At 45.4% G+C, this 13,506-nt stretch overlaps 1 protein-coding gene across 2 annotated transcripts in view; it reads left to right on the top strand.

The window, feature by feature from the left end:
* The first annotated feature begins 2,095 nt into the window (after positions 1-2,095).
* Positions 2,096-13,506, top strand: part of PRKAR1B (protein kinase cAMP-dependent type I regulatory subunit beta) — a 91,664-nt gene continuing 80,253 nt past the window's right edge. The window contains exons 1-3 of one of the 2 annotated variants that reach the window (XM_027656589.1): positions 2,096-2,237; positions 3,081-3,284; positions 12,584-12,754. In XM_027656589.1, coding sequence (XP_027512390.1) covers positions 3,108-3,284; positions 12,584-12,754 — 348 coding nt within the window. In that variant the 5' untranslated portion in view covers positions 2,096-2,237; positions 3,081-3,107. The remainder of the gene's footprint in view (positions 2,238-3,080; positions 3,285-12,583; positions 12,755-13,506) is intronic. The other variant, XM_027656588.1, reaches the window with a different exon arrangement.

The following is a 13,506-nucleotide window of genomic DNA, read 5'->3' as shown; positions in this document are numbered from 1 at the left end:
GGGGGGGGACAGGGACAGAGTGAGGGACAGGGACAGAGTGAGGGACAGGGACAGAGGGGGGGGACAGGGACAGAGTGACGGGGACAGGGACAGAGGGGGGGGACAGGGACAGAGGGGGGGGACAGGGACAGAGTGAGGGACAGGGACAGAGGGGGGGGACAGGGAACAAAGCAGGGGGACGGGGCGGGGGGATAGGGACAGAGAGGGAGGACAAAGAAGGGGGACAGGGACAGCGCGGGAGGGCAGAGCCGGAGGGACAGGAGCAGCAGGGTGACAGTCCCTCCGCGGCTCTGCCCCGCGCTGAGCGCACCCCAAAGCACCGGGGAGGCGGCGGTGGGTTCGGTGGGTTCAGCCGGTTCTGCAGGTTCAGCCGGTACCGGCAAGGGGGGACCCGCTGTTTGATCACGCGGGGAAAAAGGGATGCAAACCCGGGAGAGCCCCGAGGGCGGTGGAAGGGATGAGGGGAACGGGAAAGCGCCGAACTGCTTTCACATGTATCACTTCTCCCTTCTGTTTTCTCCCTGGAGGGATCAATGGGCAGTGGCAGGAACTCACCAGATTCTGTAGCAGCGTTATATACTTTGTAGTGTTCATTTGTATAAGTTAAGGTGTGTACATATTGTGTTCATATTGTACTAACATGTGCTTTACACAACCTAATGTTTTGTGTTCCATTCTGGTGAATGCAATGAACATGCATCAAACTAAAGGGTCTTTTTCTTGAGCGATCATACTGAATTTAAAATACAACAAACTACAGAACTAATTAAAATTACTCTTCTGTAAAAGCCCTGTGTTTGCCAGCAGAGTTTATTCTCTTGTTATGCTGCTCCTAGCTTGAGTGTGAGCCTTCAAAGTCTTTTTTTCACCCTTTATTCTGTGGGAACCACGAGTGTGAATTCCTTGGGAACAGAGGAAATGCTGGCATGCACTGGAGTATTCCTGACAGCAAGTGCTGGTCCATGGCCACGTCCCTGCTGTGACCACCCTCCTCATGGCCTTGCATGGAGGTGCTGCTGGGTGTGATGGCTTTGCTCTAAGTACCCAAGGACGGACCTGGTGAGCTGCTCTTCCCAGTGCTTCCCAAGCTGTGGGTGTAGGAGGGCTGGTGGCTCGCATGTTAAGCTCCTGCCTCCGCTCTGTAGCCTGTCCTTCGTGGCCAGGCTGTTGTCCTTTGTGGCCAGGCTGTCCTTCATGGTCAGCCCATACTCCTCCATGCTGAGGCCACCTTTCATGGCCAGGCTGTCCCCTGTAGCCAGACCACCCTTCCTGGCCAGCCTACATTTCATGACCAGGCTGTTGTCCTTCATGGCCATGCCTGTTCTTCACACTCTGGCCACCTTTCACACCTTGGTTGTTCTTTGTGGCAGACTGTTGTCCTTCATGGTCAAGTTGTCCTGCATGGCTGGACACCTTTCACATCCAGGTTGTCCTTTGCAATCAGGCTCGTCCTTCCCGGACAGGCCATGTTTCATGGCCAGAGTGTTGTTCTTCATGGCCAAGCTGTCCTCCATAGACAGGCCACCTTTCACGTACAGGTTGTCCTTGGTGGCCGGGCCCATCATTCCTGGCCAGACCAGTGTCCATTGTGGCCAGCCTGAACTTCATGGCCAGGGGCACCTCTCTGGTCAGTTTGGCCTCAGGCTGGCGGTGTGGGGCAGCCAGGCCAGGCCCTGCCATGCCCCCTGTGTGCCCGCTCGGAGCGGAGCGGGTCGGAGCGGTGCAGAATGGGTCAGAGTGGAGCGGAGAGGTGCAGAGAGGGTCGGTACACAGCGGGTCGGTGTGGTGCGGAGCGAAGCAGGTCGGTGCGGTCCGGAGTGGTGCAGAGCAGGTCGGAGCGGGTCGGGTCGGTGCAGAACGGGTCGGTGCGGTCTGGAGCAGTGCAGAGCGGGTCGGCGCGGTGCAGAGCGCGTCGGAGCGGTGCGGAGCGGGTCGGTGCGGTGCGGAGCGGGTCGGTGCGGTCCGTGCCGCCTCTCGGCGGAGGCGGTGGCGAAGCCGCGCCCGCCCGTGAGTGACGGCGGCGGCACTTCCTGCGGGCGAGCGGCGGCGGCGGGGCCGGAGCCTTTGTGCGGGAGCGGGAGGAGGGTCCCCGCGGCGCCCCGCGGCCCCGGGCGGGCGGGCAGGAGCGGGGGAGGCGGCGGCTGCAGTGCGGATACCGGCGGGGGAGTCCCTTCCTCCGCCTCCAGCTCCGGGAAGGACAGAGGAGGCGCCTCCGCTCCGCCGGCTCCGGACACCAGGTATTTACCGGCCCCTGCGCTCCCGGGGCCCGGCGGCGGGGCAGGGGCAGGGGCAGGGGCAGGGGCGGCCGGTCCGCCCCGCCGGGCGCGGGGGATGCGCTGCCGCGGGGACCACCCGGCCGGGCCCGGGGCGCTTCCCGCGGCCTGCCCCGCACAGCCCCGCACAGCCCCGCACAGCCCCGGCCGCCCCCCGGGACCCACCGGCCAGGGCAGGGGCGGCTGGGGCCGGGGTAAAGCCACCCTCGAGGTTTTGAGGTCGTAACAGAGCGGTCATATCCGCGCTGGTGGAAATAAAGAGGGGTTTGGGGTTGTTCTCCCCCCAGTCACCAAACTTGCCCTTGGGAGGTTCACTTCCCTCTGGGGGGCTCAATTCCCTTTTTGGGGGGCTCTACCCGCTCCTCCCCGGGGCCGGGAAGGGTCGCTCACTGGGAAAGGGGGAGATGCTGAAATTGCCCGAAAATCCCTCTGTATGGGAAAGCTGGACTTCTGCTGACAGTTCCCATGGGGATAGGAAAACAAGGCTTTATGCCATCATTTAACAGCTGTCTTTGAAACTCCTGGCCTCGTAGGGTTAATTGCACTGGATTTTTTTTTTTTCCCTCGGAGATTGATCGCTGTCTAGGAGTTAAAATCTTGTTTTTGTACCTACTGGGATGTTGATCTTACAAAGATGGCACAGTTCAGCGTTTCCACATACAAGCCTAGAACATTAAAACGTTCAGATTCAATAGCTCTTGAATAGGCAACAGGCAATGTTAAAAATGTCTTTGCTCCTTCAGATCTCTCTGACAAAGAATTTGGGAACTGTCTCTTATCTCTTTCTTGCACCATTTTCTTACCTAGGTCTGTTTTCTGTTTACAAGCCTGAAGATGGCTGCTGCTGCTTCCTGCAATGTGGAAGAAGATGAGAGCCTGAAGGGATGTGAACTCTATGTTCAGAAACACAACATCCAACAGATTTTAAAAGAGTGCATTGTAAACCTTTGCATAGCAAAACCAGACCGACCCATGAAGTTCCTCAGAGAACACTTTGAAAAATTAGAAAAGGTCAGTGATTTTCAGGTGGCTTACTATTTTCCATTTTTAAATTGAAAAAGATTGTTTAAAGAGTTTCCAATATTTTGGTACATTTTTTCTTTCAAATTTTAAATTATCGTGAAACTGTGAAAAAGTAGACTGTCAGAAGAAAAGAAACCGAACCCTTCATTTGCTGATGTCTAATGTAATATTGGCTATTGTTTAGAATTTTCTGTGCAATATTATAATTCCTCATCAAACTGCACTTGTTAAAAATGACCCAAATTGTTACGATCATACTTTGTGTTGTGATATGTGGTATCCTGGACTTTCATCTGTGGAAAGAACCTTCTTGTGGGTGCGAAACATGTTGTGCCCTGTTTATTCTAGTGTCAGGTGATGCGATTTTCCCTTCCTCTAAAACTGAACAAAATCAGGGAACCAACCAGTTTTGAAAATCATTAAAACAGTTTGCTATTTAATTCCACTGCTCTCTCCCACCTGCAGTACTTATCCCAGGATTCTCTGACAAGGGATGCATTCAGAGAGACCTCACTTACTGTGACTGTCTTCTTAAGCACCTTAGAGAGGGAAACATTTTAGAACATTCCCAGACAAATTCTTACTAAAGCCTATGGGAGTCTTTGCAGGAAGAGCATGTTCTGTGAGCACAGCTTTTCCCTGGGGATGAGATTCATCCAGAAATAAATGGGAGCACAGGGCAAGTTGTTGGCTATACAAGTCCTCAGCCTGCCAGAGAATTTATTCATATACTTAGTTTAAGAAGAGGATTATTTGCTTTTTTTTGAAGGAAACATCTAAAGTTTGTAGGTTTAAGAGATAAGTTTTATGTAGTTTCTTCCTTCAAGAGGCAGAATTTTATAAGGACAGAGTAAGAAGAATAATAAACAGTGACTAATACATGAAGCTGGTATATTACCAGTGATGTAAAGCATTTTAAACATCTCACTGTCTGCTTTTCAGACACATTTCTGTATAGGTGAGTATATGCCAAATTCATGTAGTTTTAAAAGAACCCATTGTGGTGGCAGCCCAGTGAGAATGCTTGTGACATCAGAGAGGAGTAGGAAGTACAAGATGGTTTTTAATTCTAATGCTTATTATTAAAAAGAAGCAATCTCTTAATTCTGCATATTCTAAAATTCTGACAGCCAAGACCCATTTCAAGAGAGTCAAAACTGTTGAATTTACTTTATTATGTTATGAGTTATTATCCATCATAATGAGTGCAGTTTTGGACTTCCTGAAAAGAAGGATAAGCACCATTTTTGAAAACAAAAAAGAAGTTAAAATATGCTGTAGTATTTTGGAATATGCTCCATAGCTAGAGGAATTGTACTGGGGGAGTTTGGCTTCATTGATCTAAACACAGTACACAGAATTGAAGCAGGAAGGCAGTTCCTACCATTGAGAAATACTCTATTTTTTTCATTTGATCTCCTATTATTTCCCAAAGAACAGCGGATACCAGAACACTGTAGGACATCAGTCAGGATGCAAACACAGAAGCTGATGGATATCACTTGTCTCAAAATGGAAGGAGAGTCTCAAGGCATCAAATGCAGTGAATATCATAGTTACTGTGGGAGGAAACAATCCTGGCACTGCCTCTCTAGAGCAGCCTGGGGGCTAAGCCTGCTGAGCCTGAAGGCTTTAGGCTGCTCCTGGAGGGTTCCAGAACTGTAATTCTTGTTCCTACAACAGTTTGACTTCCTTGTCCAACCATCTCTGAGGGCTTTCTTGGGATGAACTGCACTGTGGAGGATTTTCTGCTGCAGAATAATATTTTGACTTGGTTGGTTGCATAATACCAGTTGAAGGAAGGCTTGTAAAGATAGAGAAATTCTTTCAGTGAGTTTTATCCTGTTTTTATACACTTGTCATATGCAGCTATTTTGAAGAATCATAATGGAATTGTTAATTTAGAAATTGTTAATTAGATTTTTATATGTAAGTGAGCAATACCAATATGGCAAATTTGCTATTAGCACCTTTAGTTTTGATCCTATGCAGGGAGAGGAATGAAAATCTTTGGGTTTAAGCATGATTTTCTAAACAAAGTCATGCGTTTTTCCACCCAAGTGTGGTATTTTGGGCTTTTTTCCCAAACTCATTAAAACAGACAACACGTTCCACTGAAGAGAGCAGTAGAATAACAGTTTATCTGTCAAAAAATCATGTGGGCACTTTGGAGATGAAGTGTAGGATATTTTTCGAGTGGTTAAAAAAGGAACTCGTGGAAAATATGAAGAGCTTGATCCACAGCAATATACTGGAGCTACCTCAGAGGTGAATTGAAAAAAAAAGTGTATTTCATTTTGCTTGTTCTTAGCTCCATCTCACAAAATCAACTCATAAAAGCAAGATTTATTATGATATGCAAGATCAGACAGGATTATAAATGCTTTTCACCTCACTTCTGATGACATCAGAGTTGGGTCCATTGCCTTCAGCCCACGTCTGTGCTGCTAAATTAGAATGGGTCAGGGACTAACCCCTGACCCCACAACACTGACTGGCCCCAAACATAATTCTTAGGTCTAACAGGTCTAGGAGCAGGTTTGTTTTGGCAGGGGTTGGTAGGAGCAGCTGAGAACAGAACCAGGGAACGAGCTGCTGGTTGGGGGATGTGGACTGTCTTGGGCTGGTGCTCAGGTCCATGGCTGGGCCCCTTTTATTTCACAGTATGGACATGGTCTGAGAGGGCTGTAGAGTGAGAACGTGAACAAATACTTAGGAATAAAGCGCTGGGGATTGAGGTTTGATATTTGATTTCAGGATCATCTCTTTCAGCTGGAAGAGTGCCCAGGTTAGAAAGAAATGCCTGATGGCTTTCTAAATTTGCAGCTTGTTTGTATCAAGTACAATATTAAAAAACCCATGAAAACTCTGAAAATAATTGTAGGAGAACTTTAATAGATATTTTTCAGTTCACTTAATACTGTCAGGACCTGCTTGTCTTAAGATGCCAGTAATTGCTTGGAATCAGCCTATATTTCTATATACTGAAGTTTGCAAGTTGGTTTTCATATGTTGTGACCTACAGACTTCAAGATGACATCTACTCTGATCACATTAACAGCTACTTTGTAAAAATCTGTAACATGCCCCTGAGCACAGAAAAAAATTGAAAACAGTTTAGATACTTGAGATTTTAAAAACTGTCACGTTTCCTTTATATTATTTGTTTTATGTTTCCCTGTGACTGTATAGAATTTCATGTTGGTGGATGGGTTGAGGAAAGCCCTTCCCTTTGGGGCATTAGTTGGCTCTTTTAGAGTGGGGGAATAGATGTTAGCTAAGAAACTGTGGCATTATTTTAAGAGCTGTTATTAGGTCCTGTTTACTTGAGGACTAAAGAAGGCATAGCAGAAAAAACAAGGAAGCCATATTTTGTCTCTGGTTCTTACCTTATGTAGAAGTTGTTAATTACTAAGAAGTTACAGGCAAAGCTTTGTATTTTCAGCCATACTGCAAAACTTTAATTGGTGTCAGGCTGTTTAGTGCCATGATTATATGATCAAAGGTGGAGTTGTCTTGCCAGGCTAAGCTCGACTGTTGTTCAAAAGGAAAAAAAAATAGAATAAAGAATAGAACTAATGAAGAAAATGGCACAAAGCAAGGAGAGGCAGCAGGAACCTGCAGGATATGTTTAGGCATTGCTGAGTGCTTTGCTGAAGCCATTTTGCACGCAGTGTATTTCAGAGCAGTGGCTGTGCTGGCTGAGCCAGGCTTTGCTGGTGCCTTCTGGACCTGAGCTCTCTCCAAGTCCCCTCTGTTGCCTTCAGTAGATACAGGAAATACTGTCTTGCTCTAATAAAATTATTGTCTTGGATTGCGGTGGATTGGCAGTGTTTTTATGGATGCAGGCGTGTCTTAAGGTACCACTGGAAAGAGAATTTTGGGAAAACCTGGACCGAACCATCTGTCATTAAAGAAATTGCGCTGCCCCACGTAGCTCCTCCTGGCGGCGTCAGCCAGTTCTGCAGCCCGGCGCTTGAGTGACGGGTTTGCTGTGAACTGGCATCGAAAAGAAAGCGTGTAGTAAACCGCAGAGTCACTCACTGTTAGTAAAATACGCGGTATTTATTTATCATAAAGAGTTTCAGAACCAAAGGCACCAAAATTTGAGCATTAGGCTTTTCTTCTGCAACAGTGTCCTCTCTCAGTGTTTACATTTTGTCCCAAGAGGAAATTTTTCAGTCAGTAATTTCCACCAGAACCTGTCCAAGCCAATAAAATTTGCTCTTATAAGTACAGGTGATGATGCTAACTATAACTCATTCCTTTCAGGTAGGCTGGGGAGAGGTTATGGATTGGAAAGAAAATCCTGTGGAGGAAAAACTATATTAAAAAAATGCATTAACTAAGCAGTTTCATGAAGACTAATAACACAAATACTTCAGTGTCTTTCAAGGCTTGCAAAGCAGTTGGGTGGTATCTGCTCAGTGGTCAGAAATGAGGGTAAAGCGTGAGGGAACATACCTGAGCTACCTGAGAAACTGAGAGAAGCACAGTGATGGGAGCACCATCTGCTCTTGCTGTGTGACTGCGTTTCTGAGCAGGCTTGGGCAACCTCTGCTCCTGCCTCTCCTCTGATATCAGTACTTGGAAGAGCTGGATGAAAATCAGCTCGGGTGGGACCTTTGTGATTGCTGCAGTCAGCCCCAGGCAGGGCGTGAGAGGTATCAAAAACTGGGTCTGTGTTCTGGAACATGACCTCTCTTTACTGTGAGGCGAGGGTAAGAAAGTAGGGAAGAGGTGGTGATGGGTTGAGATACTGGAGACACTGGGGAGGGGGAAAGATGAGAAGTGTTAACAAATTGCAGGAGGTAAAAGGATGCCAGTAAAGGGTCTGCAGAAGGTCAGCGATGCAGTGTGAGTGTCATAGAGTAGGTGGATTTTTGGCAGGAGAATTTTGTCTAGATTTGAAATTATGAATGAGCTGAGATGAAGAGAGGCCACAGAGGATATAGTAATAATAATCAAAGTGGTGGATAACTATGGAGTGGGTAAACACATTAGTGGGAGGAGTGGATGTTAAAGATATTTCTTAGAGATGCTGTAGGGGAAAAGGCAGCACATCCTGTGGGGAAGACAGTGGAAAAATAGTTGGGATTGTGTGAATAATCTCTGATGACAAGGCTGAATGATCATACAGATTGTCTGTTGTGGCAAAGATAAGACTGGAAAGGACATTAAGACCTCCCAAATTTCTCCTGCTTTCAGTAATGGCATCAGTCAGTCCTGTGCTTCCAGCAAAGTGAAGTGGTTTGCCTTTGGCCTTTATTGGTTGCTATAAATCATCATGTCAGTCTCCAGGAGTGGTAGGTGGGTGTTAGAAACCTTCCTGGATTGAGAGCATTTCCTCTGGGTCAGTTCCAGTGCAAAGAGAAATTAGTTACCTGTGCATGAACTGCACATCCTGCACATTTTCTGTGGATAATCCATGTCTGTCAGTCAGAAAACTTTATGAGTGTGCTTGAGGGGGGAAAAGAAGTCATATAGGAAAGACTTTTCACAGCTGTAGCTAGGTTTTTGGTCACTGGTGACATGGTTTGAACAGAAGTGGGATTAAATTACAGATACATGAAATACAGTTATTGCAACACAGCAGCATTGGTTTATAGGTTTGGGGTATGTTGGGCTGTGGCAGTGACACTGGGGGCTTCAGTCAGTGGTGCACACCTGGTCCCCTACTGCCACTTAAGGCTCCCTAAAATATATGACATATCCACTGGGGCTGACAGATGTGACACAGGACAGCGTGAGACTTGTGTCCTCAGCTGCAGCTGAAATCCAAGCAAGGTCACCCAGAATGGCACTGGACCACAGTCTGGATCAGACCCTACAAGTCAGGAGCTTCTCCACTGAAGCCAGGGAAGGCACTGGTGTGAAGGGAACAAAATGCTCAGAGGGACTTGGTCAAAGGCAATTACACTGTCTTGCAGTTGTGTCTTTCCATGTGCTTTCTCATTTTAAGGTGGACATAATTGGGCGATATGGTTGTGAGTTATCAGTGCCATCACAAGACAGAGAGAGGGAGATATCACTTGTTGTCATGACAACAAAAGATGATGAGGTGTTTACTTGAAATTGAGTTCCACACAAGGATTCACATCGAGCCGCGTCTGAAGATCCGTGTTCGAAGAACTGTTCTTCACCCAGTTGATTCCTCCTTTAAAATATTGGCTGCATCTGTGCAGTTTTTCCCCAGGATATATGGAAGACGGCTCTCTGAAAGCTTAACCCAGGACAGAGCACATACTTTTATTTCCAAAAGGCATGCTTTAGTTCAGGAATGGGGATCCCACCTAGACTCCAAATAGCGGCGTATGGAAAAGCCAGCCAGTCAACTGTCTGCTGTTTGTGTAAAAGGAGTTTGTAGTGAAGAGACTTCCTTTTGAAATGAATCACACAGTAACTCACTTTTATAATCCTTTAATATCTTTTTGGGCTTCTAAAAGTATTTAAGTTTAAGAGCATGCTTTGTAGTATTAATTTTATCTCACTGAGCTTTCTTTTGTGTATAAATCTGTGCTGGGGCAGAGGGGGTATTATTTATTAATTCCTTGGAAGTGCCTTTTATGCAATGTGTACTGAAAAAGAAGTGTGTATTTGATATTCAAATGGGGCAAACTACTACCCTCCTCTCTGAGTAAATATACTGTGTATAAAAAGAACTATGTGAGTGCTGCATACCATTAGTTAACTGACTGCCCTCTTGTTGTACTTAACCTTTTAGTGTACTTTCAGCTGCTACTGTTCAGAAAGGTCTTCATTACCTTTCAGTTAAGCCTATGACTAAGGTGCATTTGATTGTGTTCCTTTAACATAGAGAAAATGTTAACACTGTCAGAGCTACAATAGTCAGCAATGTTATTTGAAATTCTTCAGCCGTAACTTTCATTTTGAGTCATGAGATAAATGAAATACAATGATAATATATAGCACACGTTTCTTTTTGAAATATTTGTGTTTCTACAAGTGTCTGACTGTAGTTAAGAAGAGGCAGTCAGAGAGGTGCAGGGAAGAAGTTAATAGAATGTTTAAGTAGGACCTGCAGTTCTTACATGATAGGAAAAATCTAGATGAGTCATTTTTTACATATCTAGTGCTGCTATTTGAAATTTGAATGTAAAATGAAAAAGTTTCAGTAAAGATTTAATACATAGGAAGGCAAGTTTTTTTCTTGGGATTTTTTTTTTTTTTCTGCTTACAGCACTTAATTGTGTTATGGTCTGGGAGTTATGTTATAATCCCAATTTAAAAAACCTCAGCTGATCTCAGAGAGAACTTGGCACTTTTTGAGGCAGGTCAGGATCTTGAAAAGTCAGAGCTTTAGCCAGCCCTCTACCTTTTATCTCTGAGCTTGTCTCCTAAATATTTTAGTGGTCCCTTGTTCAAAACAAGAATGTGTGACTTGTTACTTTGAGTCATGCTGCATGGGAAATACTGTTCAGTTATTTAATGCAAGTAGAAATAGTGCATCAAAGGCTGGTGTCAAAGGCTCCTTAGGTTAATGAGAGGGACAATGTAGGTGATGGTCAGGAAAGAAAGTGGAATAAGACCAGAAAAGACAAGTGGCATATCTGGATTTGTCAGACATTTGTAAACATCAATGGTAAAACATATATTAATCATCCGTTTTTCTTGCAAGCTTAAAAATTGTGAGCTTGTGCCAGTTTTCTGGTCTCATACCTGATGAGTTACTGATAACTCATTTCCTCTGTCAGTGAGACCAACTGGCTGTGTTGATAATCTGCCACTTGTGTAGTGCTGGTGCTCCCAGATGCTCCCTCCTCCACGGACTCCATATCTTAGCTCTGATTGGAAAGTCTCACTGGAAATTAGCTGTGTGAGATGGGGACCAGGTTCTGGCACCCCTGTTGAAGGAATGTTGGTTTATGGGGTGTACAGGGAGCTGAGCATTGCTGTGTTTTCTTTTGGGTAGCCTGCAATGCTGCTGATCTGAATTGTCTGAGCTGTGTTGGAGTTGCTCAGGGAGCCATTGGATGATAAGTGGATACTTGTACATCAATCAACATAACACTGAGGCTATCAGGGTGTGGGTTTTGCCTACAGCTATGTAGGAGATGACAGCAAATAAAATACTGGGCTGCTGCTGCACCAGAGAGCCTTCTTACAGTGCTTGTGTGTCTCCTTCATGTGCCCTTTACTTTCCTGTATCAGACAAGCTGAGAACAGAACATATGGTCCATCCCATCTCCAGTTCTCCTCTGACTTTAGGGAGGATCAGCCAAGACTTGAATGAACCAACCAAAAAGGCACTGATGAAGCAGTGAAGGCAGTTTGTTGTGGTGTGTTGTGGGCAGGATGTCAGGCTGAGGGGGCACCAGGGGGTGAGAAGGTGGACTGGGTCTGAGCACACAGGCCCCTGCTCCTTTGTCTGGCAGATGCAAAGGGAATTTTACTCCTTTCCCTCGATCCCAGGAAGCTGAGGGGTAGAACATGGGGCTCTGGGACAATGCTATAATTATGGGTAATCTTGTTTGTCTCACTTCTTTAGAAGTCAAATGCAGCATATGAATTGACAAAGTCTTGCAACTCTGATGTCCTTTATTGGAGATTTTCTATACTGTTTCCTGCTCTTGTTACTCTCTGTACAGGGATTCCCCTTCCTATTTTATTGCCCGTTCCATGAGCATGAAATTTGGAGAATAACCTCCCTATTGGCCAGCTGGTGCTAGGCCAGCCATCATTTTTCATAGCCCCCTGGAGCCTACCTTGGATCTTATTTGCTTGGAAGTAACCCCATTGATTGTAAATCTGTTATATGGCAGAAATTCTGGAGTAGGGAGCATCTTTGTTGTTTCTGGTGATAGTAAACTTGCAAAGCAGAGCAAGATGAAAAAACCTACCTAATATATTGGGGTGTGACTTCTGATACGTTATCTGTACAAGAGACAAAGATATGCACAAGCCGACTGAGAAAATAACAGCTGTGCTGTTGGAGAGTAAGCAAAAAAGGCTTGTTGTTTTGTTTTCTCAGCCAGGAGTAGCTGCAAAATATGCCTGCAGTTTATATACATTGGTTTCCATTATGTGTAAGAAAGAGTTGAACAGGTCAAGTACTGGAGTGATGATGCCTGTACACACACTGTAGTTAATGCTGCTCACATGGAATTTCTCATTTTCCTCCAGCAGTACACATGTGTAAATTGACAGTCATCCAAACGTAGAAGTGAAGGGCTTGCTGATGGTCATAAAAGAAGAGTGAATTGAGTATATCCAACAAGGGAGCTACATGGGTAAGAGATGTTTTATTGTCTCTTTTTGCCTTGCAGGAGGAATGCAAACAAATACTGGCTCGGCAGAAATCCAGCTCCCAGTCTGACTCTCATGATGATGAGATTTCCCCTCCTCCTCCCAATCCAGTGGTCAAAGCCCGGCGCAGGAGAGGGGGGGTCAGTGCAGAAGTGTACACTGAGGAAGATGCTGTTTCTTACGTCAGAAAGGTAATGTGTCACCAAATCTCTGATTCTGAGAGGTACAGCACAGTTCAATGGCTCAGATTTTGCTCATAATTTGGACTCACGGGTCAGCCTGTAGGGTGTGTTCTCACTCTGTCATGGGCATGGCTTGACCATCTTCAAGCTGAAGTTCTTTTGCTGCATCTTTGACTAAGTGCTTTCACCATCAATGGGCTCCAGCATTTTCTGTTCCTTCCTTTTTGAGATGTGCTGCTCATCTGTTTCCCCAACTAACAGCATCAGTATGTCTCAGCTGTTTTCTTGATAATCGCTGACTTCAGCATCTTTGAGTTTGGTCAGAACCTCACACTTTTGGAGAGCAGCTTTTTTATTGCTGCATTTCCTGCCTTTTTTTTTTTTCCCCCAAAAAGGCAATTCTACCTCAAGTTTTCTTCTAACCAAAGTCATTTAGGTTTCCTCAGTATGGTTCTCCGTGTTGATTGTCTACCACCTAACCAGATTTTGGAAATCTGTTGACCATACTTGGGCAATTTTATGTGACCGTTGTCTTTGAAGGAATGCCAGTCCCAAATGAGGTAATTTCTTCACTAGGAGCTCTAATTTGGGCTTCTATTTTTTTTAACTGCCTTTTTCACAAAAGTATCTAGCTATGTTGTAGCTTTGAGATCTCTTAATAACTCTGCAAAATAGTTTGAAGCTGTCTAAAGCTTTCAAAGGTTATTAAAAGAGAGATGTTACAATAGCATATGTCATGTTTGTTTAGGGAACCAGGCTCA

Source organism: Corapipo altera, unplaced genomic scaffold (assembly GCF_003945725.1).
Source record: "Corapipo altera isolate COAL_440 unplaced genomic scaffold, ASM394572v1 104, whole genome shotgun sequence".
NCBI classification, from domain to species: Eukaryota; Metazoa; Chordata; class Aves; order Passeriformes; family Pipridae; genus Corapipo; species Corapipo altera.
Note: the sequence above shows the minus strand (reverse complement) of the source record. Positions and strands in the feature narration are given on the sequence as shown.